The sequence below is a fragment of the Crotalus tigris genome, unplaced genomic scaffold (genome assembly GCF_016545835.1).
Source record: "Crotalus tigris isolate CLP2741 ecotype Arizona unplaced genomic scaffold, ASM1654583v1 scf7180000019189.1338056, whole genome shotgun sequence".
Taxonomy (NCBI): domain Eukaryota; kingdom Metazoa; phylum Chordata; class Lepidosauria; order Squamata; family Viperidae; genus Crotalus; species Crotalus tigris.
Window position 1 is genome coordinate 134,173 of NW_024097425.1, and position 19,157 is coordinate 153,329.

The window sequence follows — 19,157 nt, forward strand, 5'->3', positions numbered from 1 at the left end:
ACACGTTAAGACACCCAAGACAGCCATCCACAAATGGGTAGATCCACAAAAAGTACAAAAAGAAGCAATGGGGGGGGGGAAATTAAATAAGTTCCTTAGTAATTGGGGGCTTGTCTGGTGTCTTCCTTGACCACACTTGCTTGTTTCTCAGGCTCTCCTGAGATCTCATGGAAGGTGGACAGGATGGTCCCCCACACGTGGTCTGTTAAGTCTGGGATATCACTCGGGCTCAATCCCTTGGTCTTCACCGGAGGAAGAATCCGGATGGTGATGTCCCCTTGGAGGAGAGAAAACAAAGAAATCTATTGTGGCATGGCTCATAAGTATCCAAATGCATGTGATGTCATGTCTCATCCAGATGACCAGTTAAGCTTCCAGGGTCCCAGCTGGTTTGTGGAAGGCCTGACCGTCCCTAACTTGCACAGGGGGAAAATACAAGTTGACTTGCGTATTGAGCAACACAAAACAGGAACTACGGTATCTTATCTCTTGACTTTGTAGCTAATGCGTCTAAACTTAGTGCAGGTAGTCCTTGACTTACAACCGCAGTGCAGACTGCCATTATGGTTGTAAGTCATGACAGTCATGAAATGAGTCATCATGTGACCAGACCCAATTTTACGATCTTTTTTGCTGAGGCCATAAAGCAAATGCTATGGTTGTTAAGCGAACACCACAATCATTAAGGAAACACTACAGTCGTTAAGCGAACCCATTGTTTGCTATGGGGCGTTTTTATCAAAAACAGGAAGTCAACACCGATTTTCAGCCTGGACATCAGAACTCAGAACTGGGACATAAATACCTTTTGGAGGAGGTCTGTTGTAATTTTGAACCATCGCTAAACAGCCAGTCATAACTGAAGGACTAACTGTCCTTGGAGGTATCGTTTGCATAAACTATAGACCAGTGTTTCTCAACCTCTCAGCAATGCTGGCTGTGGAATTCTGGGAGTTGAAGTCCACATGCCTTAAAATTGTCAAGGTTGAGAAACACTGCTATAGACCTTCTCTGCCATTCAGAAGTTCTCATGTTAGATTCAGAGAGACCCTGGCTTTCAAGCAAAAGTGGGCAACCAGTTATACTGCATGTGCCCAGTCTATTTGAGTGCCCTTTAGAACACAATGATTATACTGCAGAAATGTAGCCACAGGTTTAATTGCAGCTCCTTTTTTTTTTTTTTTTTGCTTTTTAAAAGAAATCCTCCAATAAAGGTCCCAAAGATGCTTTTCAAAAGGCAGCTGGACTTCCTTGTTTTTTTTTCCCTTGAAAATATTTTGATTCTCATCTAGGAAGCTTCTTCAGTTCAATAAGAGCCGAGGTGGCACAGCAGTTAGGGTGCAGTACTGCAGGCCACTTTAGCTGACTGTGTTCAGCAGGTCAGCGGTTCAAATCTCACCGGCTCAAGGTTGACTCAGCCTTCCATCCTTCCGGGGTAGGTAAAATGAGGACCCAGATTGTTGGGGGCAATGTAAATATATATATACATTGCTTACTGGTGTACACCGCTTAGAGAGTGCTCGCACTTAAAGCGGTATATAAGTCTCATAAATAAATAAATAAATAAATAAATAAAATAAAATAAAATAAAATAAAATAAAATAAAATAAAATAAAAGGGGGAAAGAAAATCCCACCCTAACTGACTCTATCCTTTCCAGTAAGGTTAAATCAAGTGGAGTCCGCAGCCCAAAACTGTTATCTGCCTCTTGGAGACTACAGTGCTGTGTGATGAAGGGCTGACCTATTTTTATCCCGGTCACTTGCAGTTCAAGGCCTCCCCTTGAGAGCTGACATGCTGCTACCTCTTAGGGGGGAAAATAACCCAGACAATTATTGACTTAGCTATTCCCAGTGCCACAGAATACCAGATGTGAATTTGTTAGTCTTCATGTTCAAAAATGGTGTGTAGGAGGACATCACCACAGGAATGATTGGCGCCTACATGGAAAGAAAAACAATCACTGTTCAGAAGAGGGGCATCGTGACCTTTGCATTGTGAAAATAGGATCATAAAGTCAACCTCTCCACCATGGTGTTGGCAGAGTAACACATACAGACGGTGGCCGTGTTGGACATAAAATCAGGAGAAGCTTCAATCCTACCATTCACAGCCACCATCTTGACTTATTTGCCATATCCTGTAGACACCTTGGCAATTACTTTTATGTAAGGTTTTGGGGAAGGACTTACTGGAGAAGGGCCTAATGCTGGGAAAGATTGAGGGCAATAGAAGAATGGGACGACGGAGAATGAGATGGCTGGATGGAGTCACTGAAGCAGTAGGTGTGAACTTAAATGGACTCCAGAAGATGGTAGAGGACAGGAAGGCCTGGAGGAACGTTGTCCATGGGGTCGCGATGGGTCGGACACGACTTCGCAATTAACAACAACAACCTAAAGCAGGGGTAGGCAACCTTGGCTCTTTTATGACTCGTGGACTTCAACTCCCAGAATTCCTGAGCCAGCGTGGCTCAGCTTGGAAACCTCTCCCTTTCCCCTCAGCATGGCTGGCTCAGGAATTCTGGGAGTTGAAGTCCAGGAGTCATAAAAGAGCCAAGGTTGCCTACCCCTGACCTAAAAGAAAACTGAAGAGAAATGACCTATGTGGCCACATCCAAGTAGCAATATGTTATTGCTGCAACCTCTGATCAGTGTAGAACCAGGCTTGAGGAATGGGGAAGGCCTTGCTGAGGGGAAACTGTTCCAAGGACTGGTGCTGCCATTTTGGTTCTCAGTAGGGGGTGGTGCTCATCTCCGTTTCAAGGCCATTGAGCCAGCACTGTCGGAAGACATTTCTGTGGTCATGTGGCCAGCATGATGTCGCAGAGTGCTGTTACCTTCCCACTGAAATGGTACCTATTTGCATTTGAATGCTTTCGAACTGCTAGATTTGCAGGAGATGGGGGGGGAAAACGGGAGCTCATCCTGTGGCATGACATTCAGGTGTCAAACCTGGGCTGCCAACTTTCCAACCAATAAGCCACAGCACCGCCCCAGATAAAGTTGACCTGACCTTTTTAATAGCTATTTATTAAATTAAAAGAAAAGAATTCAGTGTAGCTTTGGGGTGACATTCTGGGAAAGGAAGATAAAACACCTCCTTCCAATCTGGAATTCATAGTGTTTACTAAGGAAATATTCTTTTAATGTGAAATACAAAGGTTTTTGTTTTTTATTTTGCTGCTTTGGGTGATAGCTTAGTTGCTAATAATAATTATTACTGTACACCAATGATGATTATGATTATGCATTGCTTAGCTTGATGGGTTCTGGTTTCTACCAATGAATGACTCACAGAGATAGCACTGCTCTCTTATCTCCATTCCTGACCGAGTTAAATGAAGAAATAAGAAGTGTGGAAATGTCAAGTTTTTACCTGGGTCTTCACTGCAAGATGGACGGCTTCTCTTTGCAAGGGCTCCAAGGTGGATTCACCAGTTCTGTGGCCTTCAGAAAATACCCATATTCGCAGCTAATTAGACAGAAAAGAACATATTTAATAATGAATACATTAGGCCTTTCTTCTTCAGCCGATTAATACAGTATTGGCAAAGGGGTGTCTTTGATTCCTGTAACACACTATTTCTCTCAATTCCACCAGTTCTAATAGCACTTTTCTAAAAATAAAAAACTGCATTCCTGCCATGTGGGTCATATTAAAACAGGCACAGGAAATTAATGCAGATAGTCCTCAACTTAAAAAGACCATTGGAACCAGAATTTCCATTGCTGAGCAAAGTGGTTGAGTTGCCACAGATTTTACAACTTTTTTCACGGTTGTTAAACCAGTCATTGCAGTTAAGTGAATTTGTGGAGCAGCTTGCTTCTCAGAATTGTCAGTGCTCCATTGCTGGAGCTTTTCAAAAAAAAGGTTGGACAGTCGCTTATCCAAGATGGTACCAGCCTCTTGCCTTGGGCAGAGAGTTATAATAATAATAATAAAGTTGGAAGGGATCTTGGAGGTCATCTAGTCCAACCCCCTGCTCAGGCTGGAAACCCTATACCTTTTCAGACAAATGGCTGTCCAGTCTCTTCTTAAAAACTTCCAGTGTTGGAGCATTTACTGCTTCTGGAGGCAGGTTAATTGTTCTAACTGTCAGGAAGTTTCTCCTTAGTTCTAGGTTGCTTCTCTCCTTGATTAGTTTCCATCTGTTGCTTCTTGTCCTGCCTTCAGGTTCTTTGGAGAATAACTTGACTCCCTCTTCTTTGTGGCAGCCCCTGAGATATTGGAACACTGCTATCATGTCCCCCCTCGTCCTTCTCTTCATTAAACTAGACATACCCAACTGTTCCTTATATGTTTTAGCCTCCATCCCCTGATCATCTTTGTTGCTCTTCTCTGTACTCTTTCTAGAGTCTCAATATCATTTTTAGTTAGAGTAGAAGACCTCCAAGGTCCCTTCCCGATTTATGATTCTATGAATACGGAAAGCCCAATGTAGCCATTGTACTGTTGTCCTCCCCTACTCACATGGTCCTGGAGCATGATGTCTCCAGTTGCTGATATTATCTCAACAGCTTCTGCTTCCTTCTTATGATCAATGAAAATGAAACCACAGAGCCACAAGACAACACCAACAGTAAACATGTACAGGCTCTCTTTCTTGACGAAAAGGGTACATCGCTTGGGCAAGATTTGAAAAATCCCTGGAGTTTTTCAGAACAAGAAGAGGATCAGAAAGAAGATCAAATCTAAGGTTAATTGAAGATTTTTTCCACCACCACCACCCCAGTTCCCCATTGTGTAAGGTAGGCAGGGCAGGATTAGCAGCAGCTGCAGTGAACAGACCTAGATGCACATCCCAGTTGAGTTCAACAATTTCAGAGGATTGATACAAAGGTACAAGAGCATTCTTGAGCAATTTTTACCATGCTATGCCCACAAGAAGTGCTGGGCTACAAAGCTTGAAAATGAAAATTGCTAGCCAAAGAAAGAAAGAAAATATTGTTTTTAAAAAATAAATTTTAATTTGTGGCCAACATATTTTGGACTGAAGTGTATTTGCTTCAGTTTGTATTAAGAGATACAGAGCCCCCTGAAGAAAAACTAACATTTTTTTTTTTTTTTTTTGCTATTCAATATGAGTGAGGATTGAGGGTTGTAAGGAATGGATGTGGAAGATAGCAGAGTGAGGAAGGCTTAACTTCAGGTTCGTCTAAGGCAGGGGTCTGCAAACTTGGCCCTTTTATGACTTGTGGACTTCAACTCCCAGAAGTCCACAAGTCATAAAAGGCCATGTTTGAAGACCCCTGCTCTAAGGAAAAGTGGAATTTCTTGCATGTGCTGTGGAAGGAAAGCTGTTAGGACAAAGAGAGCCTTGCTTCTCAGCATTATGTTGATTATTTTGTGCTTAGGAAGCCATACATGGATTAAGACTTGACTATCTAAAGCAATGTTTCTCAGTCACGGCAACTCTAAGACAGGGGTCTGCAACCTTGACAACTTTAAGACTTCAGCTCCCAGAATTCCTGAAGTCCACAAGTCTTAAAGGTTATCAAGATTGCAGACCCCTGCTCTAAGATGTGTGGATTTCAACTTCCAGAATTCTGAAAGTTGAAGTCCACACATCTTGAAGTTGCCACGGTTGAGGAACACTGATCTAAGGGATCAATTCTCCCACTAGGAAAGTATCTGGTGGTTAAGAACTGTTATCTTCCTTCTCTTGACAAAACAGAATAGGTCTTTCCACTTTGTTGTTTCCAGGTATGGAAAACAGATTCTTGGATGCTGCCTCAGTTTGTTCTTCAGCTGTTCATGGTTCTCGATCTGGAAAAGAGTTAGGGCAGGATAATCTTCTGCTGTTCTCTCCTGTCTTCAAGTGAAGCATGAAAAGCCCAGAGAACGCAAAAACAAAAAAAAGGGGCAGAAGGAAAGATAGGCAAAATATTCATCCCCAACATGAAATATTAACTCTTCTTTGGGAGATTAGATTAGATTAGATAAACTTTATTGTCATTTTGAATTCTGAATTCTGAACTGAGAATTCTGAAGCCATTTTATTTTCTACCAGGCATGACTATAAAGGGTGAGTAAAGGATATTTCAGGCAAATTCAATCATGTGCTGTTTCCAAGTGCTTCATATTGTCTGACTTTAAACACGGTACATAAATGACAATGTTTCAAATATTTCGTATACACGGAGAGTATTTATATATTGTCTAAGGGAAAATGCAACTAGACCCATCACTACTGTCTACATGCCTGCTATTGCTACTATTTTATTATTTTTTTCTCTGCTTTTAATTTATTTAAGCTGCATGCTCCATTTCTACTTTGGCTGGCTAGCATACAGTGTGCCTAAACAATGCAAGCCAAATAGGAAGAGTTAAAAATACAAAATAAAAAGGATCAATAAAATTAAATGATGAAATGGACACATTTTTTGTGGGTCCACCTTTTTGTGTGGGGGACTATTTTTCTTTGTGGGAGCACTTTCCCTCAAGTTAACCTTACATAGGTAGAGACAGAAATGAGTTATTCCTATTTCAAGACATATTTTCAGGGCCATTCCAACACAGGATAAACTTCCTAACAGTGAGGATAATTAGCCAATGGAACAGCTTGCCTTCAGACATTGTGGATGCTTCATTACTGGAGGTTTTTAGGAAGAAACTGGACAGTCACTTGTCTAAAATGGTATAGGACCGTGATGGCGAACCTATGGCATGGGTGCCAGGGGCGGCACACAGAGCCCTCTCTGTGGGCACACGCGCCATCGCCCCAATCCTAGGGCTTCAGCTGGGTTTTATAAAACCTTTTCACTTTAGGCCTCCGCCGCCATGTGCAAAAAAAAAAGGTTCAATCAATTTCAACTTCTCGCAGAAAAAAAAAGATCTCGCAAAGTTGGAATTGATTGATTGAACTTTTTAGTCCCACCCAGTCTGCCATTACCACTGCAGCCATGTCCACCCAATGGGCCACACCCACTCAATGGGCCACGCCCACCCGGCACCCGATGATACATAAGTGGGTTTGGGGTTGCAGTTTGGAATCTAAAAGGTTCGCCATCAACTGGTGTAGGATCCCTTGCTTGAGCAGGGGGGCTGGACTAGAAGACCTCCAAGATCCCTTCCAGCTCTATTCTGATTCAGTAGGCTCTAAAGGAGCAACAAACTCACCAAGCAGGTCCAAGGAGCACTGCAGATTAGAGATGAGGACATAGGGCCCTTTCAGATTTAAATTTGTAGCTCCCTGCACATTGATCTTAATGCCATAAAGGAGCTTTAAAGGTAGCATGGTGAAACGTAGAACTCTGAAATAAAAAATGAGAACAGATGTACTTTAGAAACATTAAGAGCAGTTTTGGAAAAGAAGCTGAGGAAGTTGCTAGAGCTGATTCCAATAACACTTGTTGACAATTGAACTCTTCCATAAAACATGTGCAATCTTCATCCATTGGCACAATTATATATGCTAAGGTGGGAGGATAAAAGGTGGTGGATATATCTAAATATGAATCGTCACATTCATATTTTGCCCTTTCTCAAGATCACCTTCCTAACAACCCTGTGAATGAAGCCGAGCTAAGGACAAGTAAGATCATCCAGATGACTTTTATACTGCACAACCAGAATGTCCCATTTGCCCAATTAGGTCATTATTGTCCAACACTATTTTGCTGTCTTTTTGTCTTACATTTTTATGCCTCAGAACAGCAACTTCAAGATGTGTGGACTTCAACGCTCTGAATTCTGGGAGTTGAAGTCCTCCCATCTTCAAGCGGCCATGGTTGAGAAACACTGCTATAGAAAATGTGATCAATTCCAGGTTGTCATTCCAACATATTTATTTCTTCCTGGTGGGCAGTTCTTTCGTGGTGCTCATGTCTAAGGAATTTATTACTCCGACGTTCAGTTGTACTTCTCCCTCTTCAGTGCTTATTTGATCCATGAGCTAGCATCCCAATTTTTTTGTTGTTGTTGTGCTTAGAGTAGAACATTAATGAAGTGCAATAGAATATGGTAAGCTGAGGGAGCAAACATCTAGCAAATTTTATCTTTCTCTCTCTGAGAAGTTTTGTGTTTTCTTCAGCTGCAGAACCTGTACGTGTTCAGAGATAATGGGGAAGTGCCTTGTGGATGGCCAACAAGGGCAATCATGGGTTCATCAGCTAAAGAGCACACATAGGTAATCCTTGGCTTCCAACTACAATTGAGCCCATCATTTTTTTTCCTAAGAGAGACATTTGTTAAGTAAGTTTTGCCCCGTTTCATGACCCTTCTTGCCACATTTGTTTAGTAAATCACTGCAGCTCTTAAGTTAGTAACACGGTTGTTAAGTGAATCTGGCTTCTCCATTGACTTTGCTTGTCAGAAGGTTGCAAAAGGTGATCACATGACCCCAGCCTTCATAAATATGAATCAGTTGCCACGCATCTGAGTTTTGATCATGTGACCATGGGGATGCTGCAATGGTCATAATGTGAGAAACAGTCATACGTCACTTTTTCAGTTGTAACTTCGAAAGGTCACTAAACAAACTATAATAATAATAATAATAATGATGATGATGATGTTGGAAGGGACATTGCAGGTCATCTAGTCCAACCCCCTGCTCAGGTAGGAAACCCTAAATCATTTTGGACAAATGGCTGTCCAGTCTCTTCTTAAAAACCTCCAGTGTTGGAGCATTCACCACTTCTGGAGGCAGATTGTTCCACTGGTTAATTGTTCTAACTGTCAGGAAGTTTCTCCTCAGTTCTAGGTTGCTTCTCTCCTTGATTAGTTTCCATCCATTGCTTCTTGTCCTGCCTTCAGGCACTTTGGAGGATAGCTTGACTCCCTCTTCTTTGTGGCAGCCCCTGAGATATTGGAACACTGCTATCATGTCCCCCCTCATCCTTCTCATTAAACTAGACCAGTGATGGTAAACCTTTTAGAGACCGAGTGCCCAAACTGCAACCCAAAACCCACTTCTGTATCGTTGGGTGCTGGGTGGGCGTGGCTCATTGGGTGGGTGTGGCCCATTGGGTGGGCGTGGCTATGGTGGTAAAGGCAGACTGGATAGGATTAAAAAGTTCAATCAATCAATTCCAACTTTGCAAGATCTTTTTTTCCCCGCGAAAAATTGAAATTGATTGATCGATTGAACCTTTTTTTTTTTTTTTGCAGGCAGAGGCCTAAAGCGAAAAGGTTTTATAAAACCCAGCTGAAAGCCTAGGACTGGGGCGACGGCGCCCATGCCCAAAAAGAGGGCTCTGAGTGCCGCCTGTGGCACGAGTGCCATAAGTTCACCACCACCGAGCTAGACATACCCAATTCCAGCAGTTGTTCCTTATATGTTTTAGCTTCCAGTCCCCTAATCATCTTGGTTGCTCTTCTCTGTACTCTTTCTAGAGTCTCAACATCTTTTTTACATTGTGGTGACCAAAACTGGATGCAGTATTCCAAGTGTGGTCTTACCAAGGCATTGTAAAGTGGTATTAATACTTCACGTGATCTTGATTCTGTCCCTCTGTTAATGCAGCCTAGCATTGTGTTGGCCTTTTTGGCAGCTGCAGCACACTGCTGGCTCATATCTAAGTGATTGTCTACTAGGACTCCAAGATCCCTCTTACAGTTACTACTATTGAGCAAGGTACCACCTACTATACCTGTACATTTGGTTTTTCTTGCCTAAATGTAGAACGTTACTTTTTTCACCATTGAATTTCATTTTGTTAGATAGTGCCCAGTGTTCAAGTCTGTCCAGATCCTTCTGTATCTTAAGCCTGTCTTCTGGAGTGTTGGCTATTCCTGCCAGCTTGGTGTCATCTGTAAATTTGATGAGTTCGCCATCTATTCCCTCGTCCAAATCGTTGATGAAGCTGTTGAAGAGCACTGGGCCTAGAACAGAGCCCTGGGGCACCCCACTACACACTTCCCTCCATGTAGATGCAACTCCATAGAGGACCACATGCTGAGTACAGCTGGTCAGCCAGCTATAAATCCATCTGGTGGTGATGCTGTCTAATCCACATTTTTCTGTCTTATCGAGTAGTAGATTGTGATCTACTTTATCAAATGCCTTACTGAAGTCCAAGTAAATTATATCCACAGCATTACTCTGGTCCACTAATTTTGTCACTTGGTCAAAGAATGCAATAAGGTTTGTCTGGCATGATCTGTTTTTGACAAACCCATGTTGGCTTTTAGTGATGACTTTGTTTGCCTCTAGGTGTTTGCTGATTCATTGTTTGATTATCTTTTCCAGAATCTTCCCAGGTATTGAGGTCAGGCTGATAGATCTGTAATTTCCCGGATCCATTTTTCCCCCTTTTTTGAAGATTATTATTATTAGTTATTAGTCAAGGACTACCTGTATTCCAGACACTCAGTACAGGAACAATATTTGAATAATAATATGAGTTTGCCTGGAAAATTTAGGAATTGACCCAGAATCCCCTTGAGTGGACACCAGATTAAAGTTGTCCTTGGACTCAGGCAAAGATCAGTTTAGCCCTCTTTGTTTTGTTTTGGAGTTCCAGTGGAGCTCAATCACTCAGGAAGAGCTAGGTGCAAACTAATATACATGAGTGCAATGCATTCTATGATCCATATACCATAATGGATAGTTATGAAGCTTGCCACATATAACAAGTACTATCTCCTCTCCTCTCCTCCTACACAATAATAGAGCTGGAAGCGACCTTGGGGGTCTTCTAGTCCAACGCCCTGCTCAAGCAGGAGACCCTATATCATTTCAGACAATTTCAGACAAGGTTTCTTGATTAACCTCACATATCAGCAAAGACTCTGGAATTATAAAAAGCAATCAGAGCAACGAAACATGGCTGTAAACATGGCATGCTCTGTAAGATATCATGAAGGTATAGAGCAGTGGTTCTCAACCTTCCTAATGCCGCGACCCTTTAATACAGTTCATGTTGTGGTGACCCCCAACCATAAAATTATTTTCATTGCTATTTCATAACTGTAATTTTGCTATTGTTATGAATCGTAATGTAAATATCTGATATGCAGGATGTATTTTCATTGTTACAAATGGAAAAAAGTGATAAAGTACAGGTAGTTCTTGACTTACAACAGTTTGCTTAGTGACTGTTCAAAGTTACAACGGCACTGAAAAAAGTGACTTATGACCATTTTTCACACTTATGACCGTTGCAGCATCCCCAGGGTCATCTGATTTACATTTTGATGCTTGGCAACTGATTCATATTTATGATGGTCACATTGTTCCAGGGTCATGTGATCGCCTTTTGCAACCTTCTGACAAGCAACGTTAATGGGGGAAACCAGATTCACTTAACAACCATGTTACTAATTTAATCTCTCTCTCCCTCTTTCTTTCTTTATCCCTCTGTCTCCCTCTTTCTTTCTCCCTCTCCTTCTCTCCCCCATTTCTCTCTCTCCCTCCCCATTTCTCTCTCCCTCTCTCTCTCCTCCTCTCTCCCTCCCTCTCCCTTTCTCTCTCTTCCCTCTCCCTCTTTCTCCCTTTTTCTCTCCCTCTCTCTATTTCTCTTTTCCCCTTTCTCTCCCTCTCCATTTCTCTCTCCCTCTCTTCCTCTCAAAGATCTATACTATACTATACTCTATAGCAGTGTTTCCCAAACTTGACAATTTTAAGGCATGTGGACTTCAACTCCCAGAATTCCACAGCCAGCATTGCTGGCTGTGGAATTCTAGGAGTTGAAGTCCTCATGCCTTAAAATTGTCAAGTTTGGGAAACACTGCTATAGAGTATCACCAGCATATCCACATATTCAGAGTTGTGGTAGTCTCAGAATGTTTATTTTTCATTTTGGATCGAGTAGTTAGATGAGCTCTGGCACCATTGGCTAAAATAATTTTTTTACATGCAATTGTTCTGCTAAATTATAGAAAGGTCCAGTGTTTCATCTGCTGTAATCTTTTCATGTTTTTCCTGGGGGAGGACACCTTTTGTAGCAAGAACAGATTATAAGGAGGTATTCCAACTATAAGGAGGTATTCCTGCAAGGGTAAACGGCAGATGGTGGGATTGAAGAAGCCAATGGGCAACATCTCATCTCTTCTTTACAAGACCCCTCCCCCCCTCTCTCTCTGCAGGTAGCTGCCAGGAAGGACATGGGTTGCTCTTTTTGGGAGACTGAACTATCAAGGGACTTCAGATTATAAACTGTGGGCCACCCTTTGCCCTAGAACAGTGTTTCCTATCCTTGCCAAATTGAAGGTGAGTGGACTTCCAACTCCCAGAATTCTCAGCAATCACTATGTTCGTTGTGGAATTCTGGGAACTGAGGTCCATATACATGTAGATTATCAAGGTTGGGAAACCCTGCCCTAGAACTTCAGAGTTGCTTTTTGTGATCCGGAAACATCCACAATCTTTTCAATGGTTTTTCTGCTTATCTATCAGTTTCAGATTGGTAGTCTTTGTACATGGTACTCAAGGAGATCTGCTTTCCTCCTTGTTTTCTTAATGTCACCTAATGGTGAAGTTATTGAATGAAAACTCTCATTTAGGGAAACTCAACTGGATGACCTCACACAATTTCAGTCACTCAACTGCAGCCTAACCTACTTAACAGGATAATGGAGATAAGATAAAATGGGACCTACAAGGACACCATTTTGAGTTTCTGGAGGAAAGGCGGGCTGCAAATCTAACAAGTAAAGCAAGTAAGCAAATAAATAACTCTCTACTCTTCTCACAAATGAAGGCAAATATACATGTCCCAAGATAATGTTGCAGGATCCAGTCAGGATCAGTCACTGGGACCAGAGATTTTTTTCTTCCAAGCTTTTGGGCTCCAGCACAAGTCCACAAGCTCAGAAGACAAAACCTCTTGTCCCGGTGACCGACCCAGACTGGATCTCTATGCTTCTCCCTAGAATTCTTTCATTTCTCCTAACTCTACTAGAGAAACTCTCCCTGTTGCTGGTTTAACATTTGATAGTCACTGAAAATACATATATGTATGTGTGTAATGCCATGGCGCTGTGTGACTTACCTCATATTTGCCACATTCCTTCCACAGAGAGCTAGGACCGGGAGCAGAAAAAAGGACCAAACAAGTATCCAGCCTTTTAAAAAGAAAATCCTGAAGTAGTATCTGAAGATATTGCTAAAATGATAAAGGAGCAGCACGGCTAAGAAGAAGAGGAAAACGTTGACCAGGAATAGTGACTGAGCCATGCTCTTTGCTAGGGCAGAACACTACAAATACCCCACATAGCTTACAATACTTCGATGGTGTGGCTGGGTGTGCAATTCAGCATACATTAAAAATAACCTGTTCAAACAAGTACATCACAGCAAGGGAGAAGCTTCATTGGTTTTAACAAACATGTGGGGCTAGGCGTGGGAGCCAGGAATGTGCAGAGGTGTATACTTGTAAGTTTATATTTTGGGATAGATGAAACATCTCAGTTAAAGTCAACTGATTAACGCTATTGATTTCAAAAAGATTACGCATGCTTAATAGAAAACACCCCAAGTTGTCAACAGATGAAAAGAAAAAATACTATTCAGGCCTGCTCTCAAACTATCTGTAATGTATTGAATATATATATAAAATTGTGTTAATCCCTGCTAAAGTGAAACTAACTTAACTCCAACTGCTTGTGAAGCTAAATTGAAACTAACCTTTAGATGACCCTGTTAACTCCAACTGTTTTGGAGGGAAACTTTGAACATTCATATTTGGGCAGGCTTTTTCAAGCATTGTGATTGGTTAAGGCCCTGTGGGCTCAGACTATAAATTACAGGCAATTGCCTGCAGTTCTCTAGTTCTAGTTTGAGTCAATAATGATGTTGTTACTATGTTGGTCTGCTCCTTGCCTACTGAAACCCACTGCAAATGAAGGTTTGGGAATGGGGGAAACAGAAGGAAGTATCACCGGCTAAGGTCTATGCAACACATTTATACAAATGTGTACATGAAACTATATATGTGACAGCAGTTGGTTTATTGTGAGTCACTGTATAGGTAAGCCAATCCTCCATATAACAATTACCGAGGGACAGGCAACCTGCTTTTCGTAATTCTGCTATCTGATGTGCAGAAGGCAAGGACAGGTTCAGAATGACAGTGACTTCACAGCTGTGAAATTCCTTGCCTTGTGAGGTACAAGTTATCTTTTCTACAGGTATGCTTAGCCCTGGATCTTTCCATTTAGATGCATACTTTCTCTGTGCGATCTGTCTTGGGCTCTTAATCTTCATATTCTACTTGAGGGTTTTTCAGAGGCATCTAGTTGACTATGATGTAAGTAGTTTTTGACTTATAACTAGTCACCTAGCAATGTTCAGTCACAACCTACCCGAAAAAGAAAACTTATAACCTGGATTCTTAGTTCTGACAGTTGGGGGTCCCCCTGGGATCACAACTGTGTTTTATGAAACTGTTTTACACAGCATCCTGCAGTCAAGTGACTTGTTTTACAACAGTTCTGCCAAAAAACAGGACTTCCAGGTTTTGGCAAAAGCGTACCCACAGTGAACAATGGGTTCGCATTTATGACCACGGTGTTTCTTCGCTTAGTAACTGCTGCAAACAAAGATGTCTTGGGTTGGTCATGTGACTAACCCAATTTACAACCATTATGACTATAGGGAAATTCCATTACAGTTGTAACTTGAGCGCTTCCTGTAGCTAGAGGCTGGACATAATGCAGAGGAGTAAGGAAATCAGAGCTTTCTAAAATCAAGCTTGACAAGTCCCACTTCCACTGAGAACAAACTTACTATGTATTTGCATCATGCTTCCCACCAGTTTTATTGAGAAAGTAGTGCAACCAACTTGCTTGAGGAATGTATTTGCATAAATTTGGCACCATGTGGTAGCCATATGTTTTCTTTCACATTCCACATCTTCTTTCTTCATTTACTCCAAAATCATCAAAAGGACATTATTGGCACCCTGTATGCCATTTGACCAAGGAATATAAGTTTCATATTAGTCCATGGCAGCCAAAAATCAGGAGGAGTCCAGTAGGAACTTTTCAGATGAAATAATTTAATGGAAAGGATAAAGGTTCTGGGGTTTTTTTTAGTCATCTCTCCGATTCTTCTGTGAGTTACTAAACATGGCAACTCTTAAAATTCTTTAGGAAGCTGATTTTAAAAAAGCGAAGTATTCGTGGATTTAAATATTAATGGGATTCTGTAGAAATTAACAGGAAGGAACAGGCAATCCATTTTATTTTCTTGATTTATGATCCTACCAAATTTCAAAGTGAGGAAGGGACGTCCTCTCCCTTTATTTATTAACATTGAGCTTAGTTCTTTTTGCTTCTTGGAAATCGGAAATTCCAAAAATCCTTCCTCTTTTGTTTTTTAAATCTTCACATTTTAAAAATGATGTAAAAATGCTTAATAATTATTATTTCAATAAATACAAAAAAAGATTTGTTTTTCAGTTGATACAAAAAGTCTTGAGTAGAATCATTTTAAATGGTGTACAGGTGGTTCTCAAGTTACAATCATTCATTTTGTGATCGTTTGAAGTTACAATGGCACTCAAAAAAGTGACTTACGACTGTTACTCTCACTTGCAACTGTTACAGCCTTTCCATGGTCAAAATACGGTTGCTTGGCAACCAGCATGTATTTACAATGGTTGCAGCATCCTGGGATCATGTGATTGTCATCTGTGACCTTCCCAACTGGCTTCCAACAAGCAAAGTCAGTGGGGGGAACCCATGTTTGCTTAATGGCCATGTGGTTCGCTTAACAACTATGGCAAAAATGGTTGTAACCTTGGGTATGTGACCCACTTAACAACCGCCTTAGCAACCAAAATTCTGGATTCAGTTATGATTGTAACCCAAGGACTACCTGTATGTTATGAGTTCTGTCTGTATACATACATACATACATACATATTAGCAAAATTAAAAGGAAAAGCGAACACCAGGATAGGAATATAAACAAGACTGTTTAATATAAACAAGTCTGTTAGTAAAAATCACTTAGCTTTCATTGTCAGTCAGAGTAGGGATAAAAGGAGATCTGGGAATTCGCTTATATAGCTGCTTGCTTCTGCGCTCTACTTCTTGAGCGCGTCATCGGTCCATTCATTTCAATCGGCCGTAATGCATTGAGTCGTTCTGCGCCTGTCAACCTGTCTGTGGATTCAAAAGTTATTCTCTTGCTTTCAATCGCTCCGCTGGCGCCCATATGGGCACCCAGGGGGTGGCTGTCTGATCCCTTCTGCTCCTCACCTCCCTCCCCCCCGCTTTGGATCGATCTTGGGCGTTAGCCCCCAGATTGCAACTCAGGCGCGCTGTCAGGTCGCCATCTTCCCTGGAGATTGCTGTCTCGCCTATAGTCCCATTGCCTCGATCCTGCAAGGGATGAGTGTCCAAATGTTTTTCCTCTTTACCTCCCTCCCCCTTCGTTCTGAGCTGTACTTGCGCGTCAGTTCCTAATTTACGATTAGGGCGCATCGCCGGTTTGCCATTTCCTCCCATGGGAATCACTGTCGCCTCATCCATAGCTCTGTTGTTGCCTCATCCATAGCTCCATTGTCCCAGTCCTGCAAGGAGCTATCCGATCACTACCGCTCCTTGTCTCCCTCCCCTCTCAGGGTGAAACAGTCTTGCGCATTAATCCCCAACTTGTAATCTGGGCACGCTGCCGATTCGCTGTCTTCCCTGGAGATTGCTGCTGCTTCACCTGTGGTTCCATTGCTCGGATCCTGCAAGGGACAAACTAGTTGTCTCCTTCGTAGGTCACAGCACTGTCTCTCCCACCCTCTGGTAGGCTGGTAGGAGGTCTATGTGCCAATTGATGGAATTCTCATTGGATAACCAGGCCTCATTGAGCAAGCGGCCACCCTTGGTGGTCTCATGGGATATGACCTCCGCGTTGGCAAGATCAAACGCATGGTCATGGCTGACCACGTGGGCTCATACTTGTGAGCACTGCTCTTGTCTTTTGATTGCCAACTCATGTTCATGGACCCGTCTTGAGCCTTTTAGTTGTTTCCCCAACGTAATTGCATGGGCAGTTCTTACAATTAATTCTATAAATAACAGGACCTTTCATCGTTGGGGAGCGGCCTTTTAGGATGCACGATCTTCGTTCACAGGTCTGATCCGGTCTATGGGCAATGTTCACATTGAAGGGGGCTAGCAACTGTGCCGTGGCCTCGGAGACACCGTTAATGTATGGAAGAGTTGTTCATGTGATCTGCATCATTGTTGTACTCGTGTGTGGGCTCCTGAAGTTGGTATGGCCTGCTATATCGCCTCACAAACTCAACAGGATAGCCATTGCATCTACAGATGTGATGAAGGCATTTCCTCTCCTCGATTCTGGCTCTACCTGTGTTGCAGTGAGAGTTACAGTAACCCGTTTAAACAACATCCTGACACAACTGATCTTGTGCGCCACAGGATGATTGCTCCTGTAGTGCAGTGTTCTTTCAGTGTGGGTCGGTTTGCGATAGACAGTCGTATGCAGAGTGCAGTTGGGATGTCGACTGACTAGTACATCCAAAAACGCAAGCTTGCCTTGGATCTCCTCTTCTGTTGTAAAATGGATGTCCAGATATACTGAGTTCAGGTCCTCCATGAAATTGGCACCGTCCTGTTTTTTGATGACCACAAATGTGTCATCCACATAACGCCCCAAAAATTTGGGGTGGTACTTAGATATGACCACAGCCTCTAGCTCAGTGATGGTGAACCTTTTAGAGATCAAGTGCCCAAAAACTGGCCCTGCCCCCACTCCAGCCCCTGCCCCACCCCTGCTGTCCCCCATCCTCCGCCCTGCCTGATCACAGGACTACTCGTCGCCTCCAGGGCCCACTGCAGATTGCCCAGGCAGCCCAGCAGCGCTATGGCGGACACACCCTCTGCCCGTGCCCTGCAGCATCAACTGCATGATGGGGCGTAAGGGCAGAGTCTACGCTGCCTGGCTGCCATGTCCTTGTCTGCACTGCTCTGTGTGGGCCACCCTCGAGGGCGACTTTCCTTCAGGGGGGCTGATGGAGAGGAGCGGGTTACGGGGGAAGGCAAAGCTGGGGCAACAGCACGTGTGCCCACAGAGAGGGCTCAGAGTGCCACCTCTGGCACCCGTGCCATAGGTTCACCACCACTGCTCTAGCTGATACAGAACCGCCTCCACAATTATGCCCAAGATGGGAGATCCTATCAGCATCCCTTTCATTTGTTCATATATGATGCCCTGAAAGGTGAAATATGTTTTTGGGCACAGAGTTAACAGTTGTATCAGGTGGTTAGTGTGGAGGGAGTCCAGATGCTGTTCTTGCTCCTCTTATAGGCGGTCCCTTATTACAGCGACCACCAGATCTTGTGGGATAGAAGTAAAGAGCGAGGTAATGTCAAATGACACCATTACCTCATCTTCCTCTATCCTTCTTAGGGGCTTTATTCTCTCCAAGAACTCCTCAGCCGATTTCACCGTGGTCTCATTATTCTCGACCAAATACCCGATGCGGCCACTTAGTCATCTGGCCAATCCCGAAGTCGGTGTGCCTCTAAAAGACATGATGGGTCGTAGGGGGGTCCCTTCCTTAGGTACTTTCGGGAGGCCATAAAATCTAGCCATGGCTGCATCACTAGGGTGTATTCTCAGTGTGTCATCACTGATTTTTCCCTGGTGTTTGAGGTTACTCAGTACTTTGTTGATGCGATTGAGCGTTGTCATCGGATCTTTGGTGATGATTCTGTAGGCTATGACGTTATTGAGCAGCGCTAGGGCTTTGTCCGTGTACACCAATCTGTCCATGACAGCGGTCGCCCTGCCCTTATCAGCTGGCAGGATGACAACGGTGTTGTCCTTTTTCAGTTGTTCCAAGGCCTCTTCCTCCTTTTTGGGAAGCACCTGACATCATTTGTGGCCCATCGATAGACCTGTGATGCGTTGCCTAATCGAATTCCTGACCTCGTCGCTGGCCTCAATGCACTGGATGGTAGGTTCTAGGGCCGCCACTAAGTCAATCGCTCCTCTGTCAACTTATGTCCTGTATCACGTTCTAATGTGATTTGTTCATGAGTCAAGGATTTGGAGGACAAATTGAGGACCAGTTTGTTGGTGTGTCCACGGTTGTCCGATGCCTGTAAAATGTCCATTTTACATTGGATTACTATTGATTTTTGTCGGCTCGCTCTTTTGGTAGCCTGGCGGACCTGTTAGTAGAGGGCCTGGTAATTCTGGCATGTTAGTGTAACATGGCAGGACTCACGGCATTCTTGAATTC

At 43.0% G+C, this 19,157-nt stretch overlaps 1 protein-coding gene across 1 annotated transcript; it reads right to left on the minus strand.

Moving 5' to 3' along the window:
• Positions 1–71: 71 nt before the first annotated feature.
• On the minus strand, positions 72–13,512 carry LOC120315920 (1-acyl-sn-glycerol-3-phosphate acyltransferase alpha-like). The gene is made up of 6 exons (XM_039360962.1): positions 12,939–13,512; positions 7,123–7,256; positions 4,474–4,649; positions 3,379–3,474; positions 1,868–1,940; positions 72–277 (listed from the first exon to the last, which is right to left on the minus strand). Exons 1-6 carry the CDS (start codon positions 13,121–13,123, stop codon positions 96–98), a joined length of 846 nt encoding a protein of 281 aa, XP_039216896.1. The 5' UTR covers positions 13,124–13,512; the 3' UTR covers positions 72–95.
• Between the last annotated feature and the right edge of the window lie 5,645 nt (positions 13,513–19,157).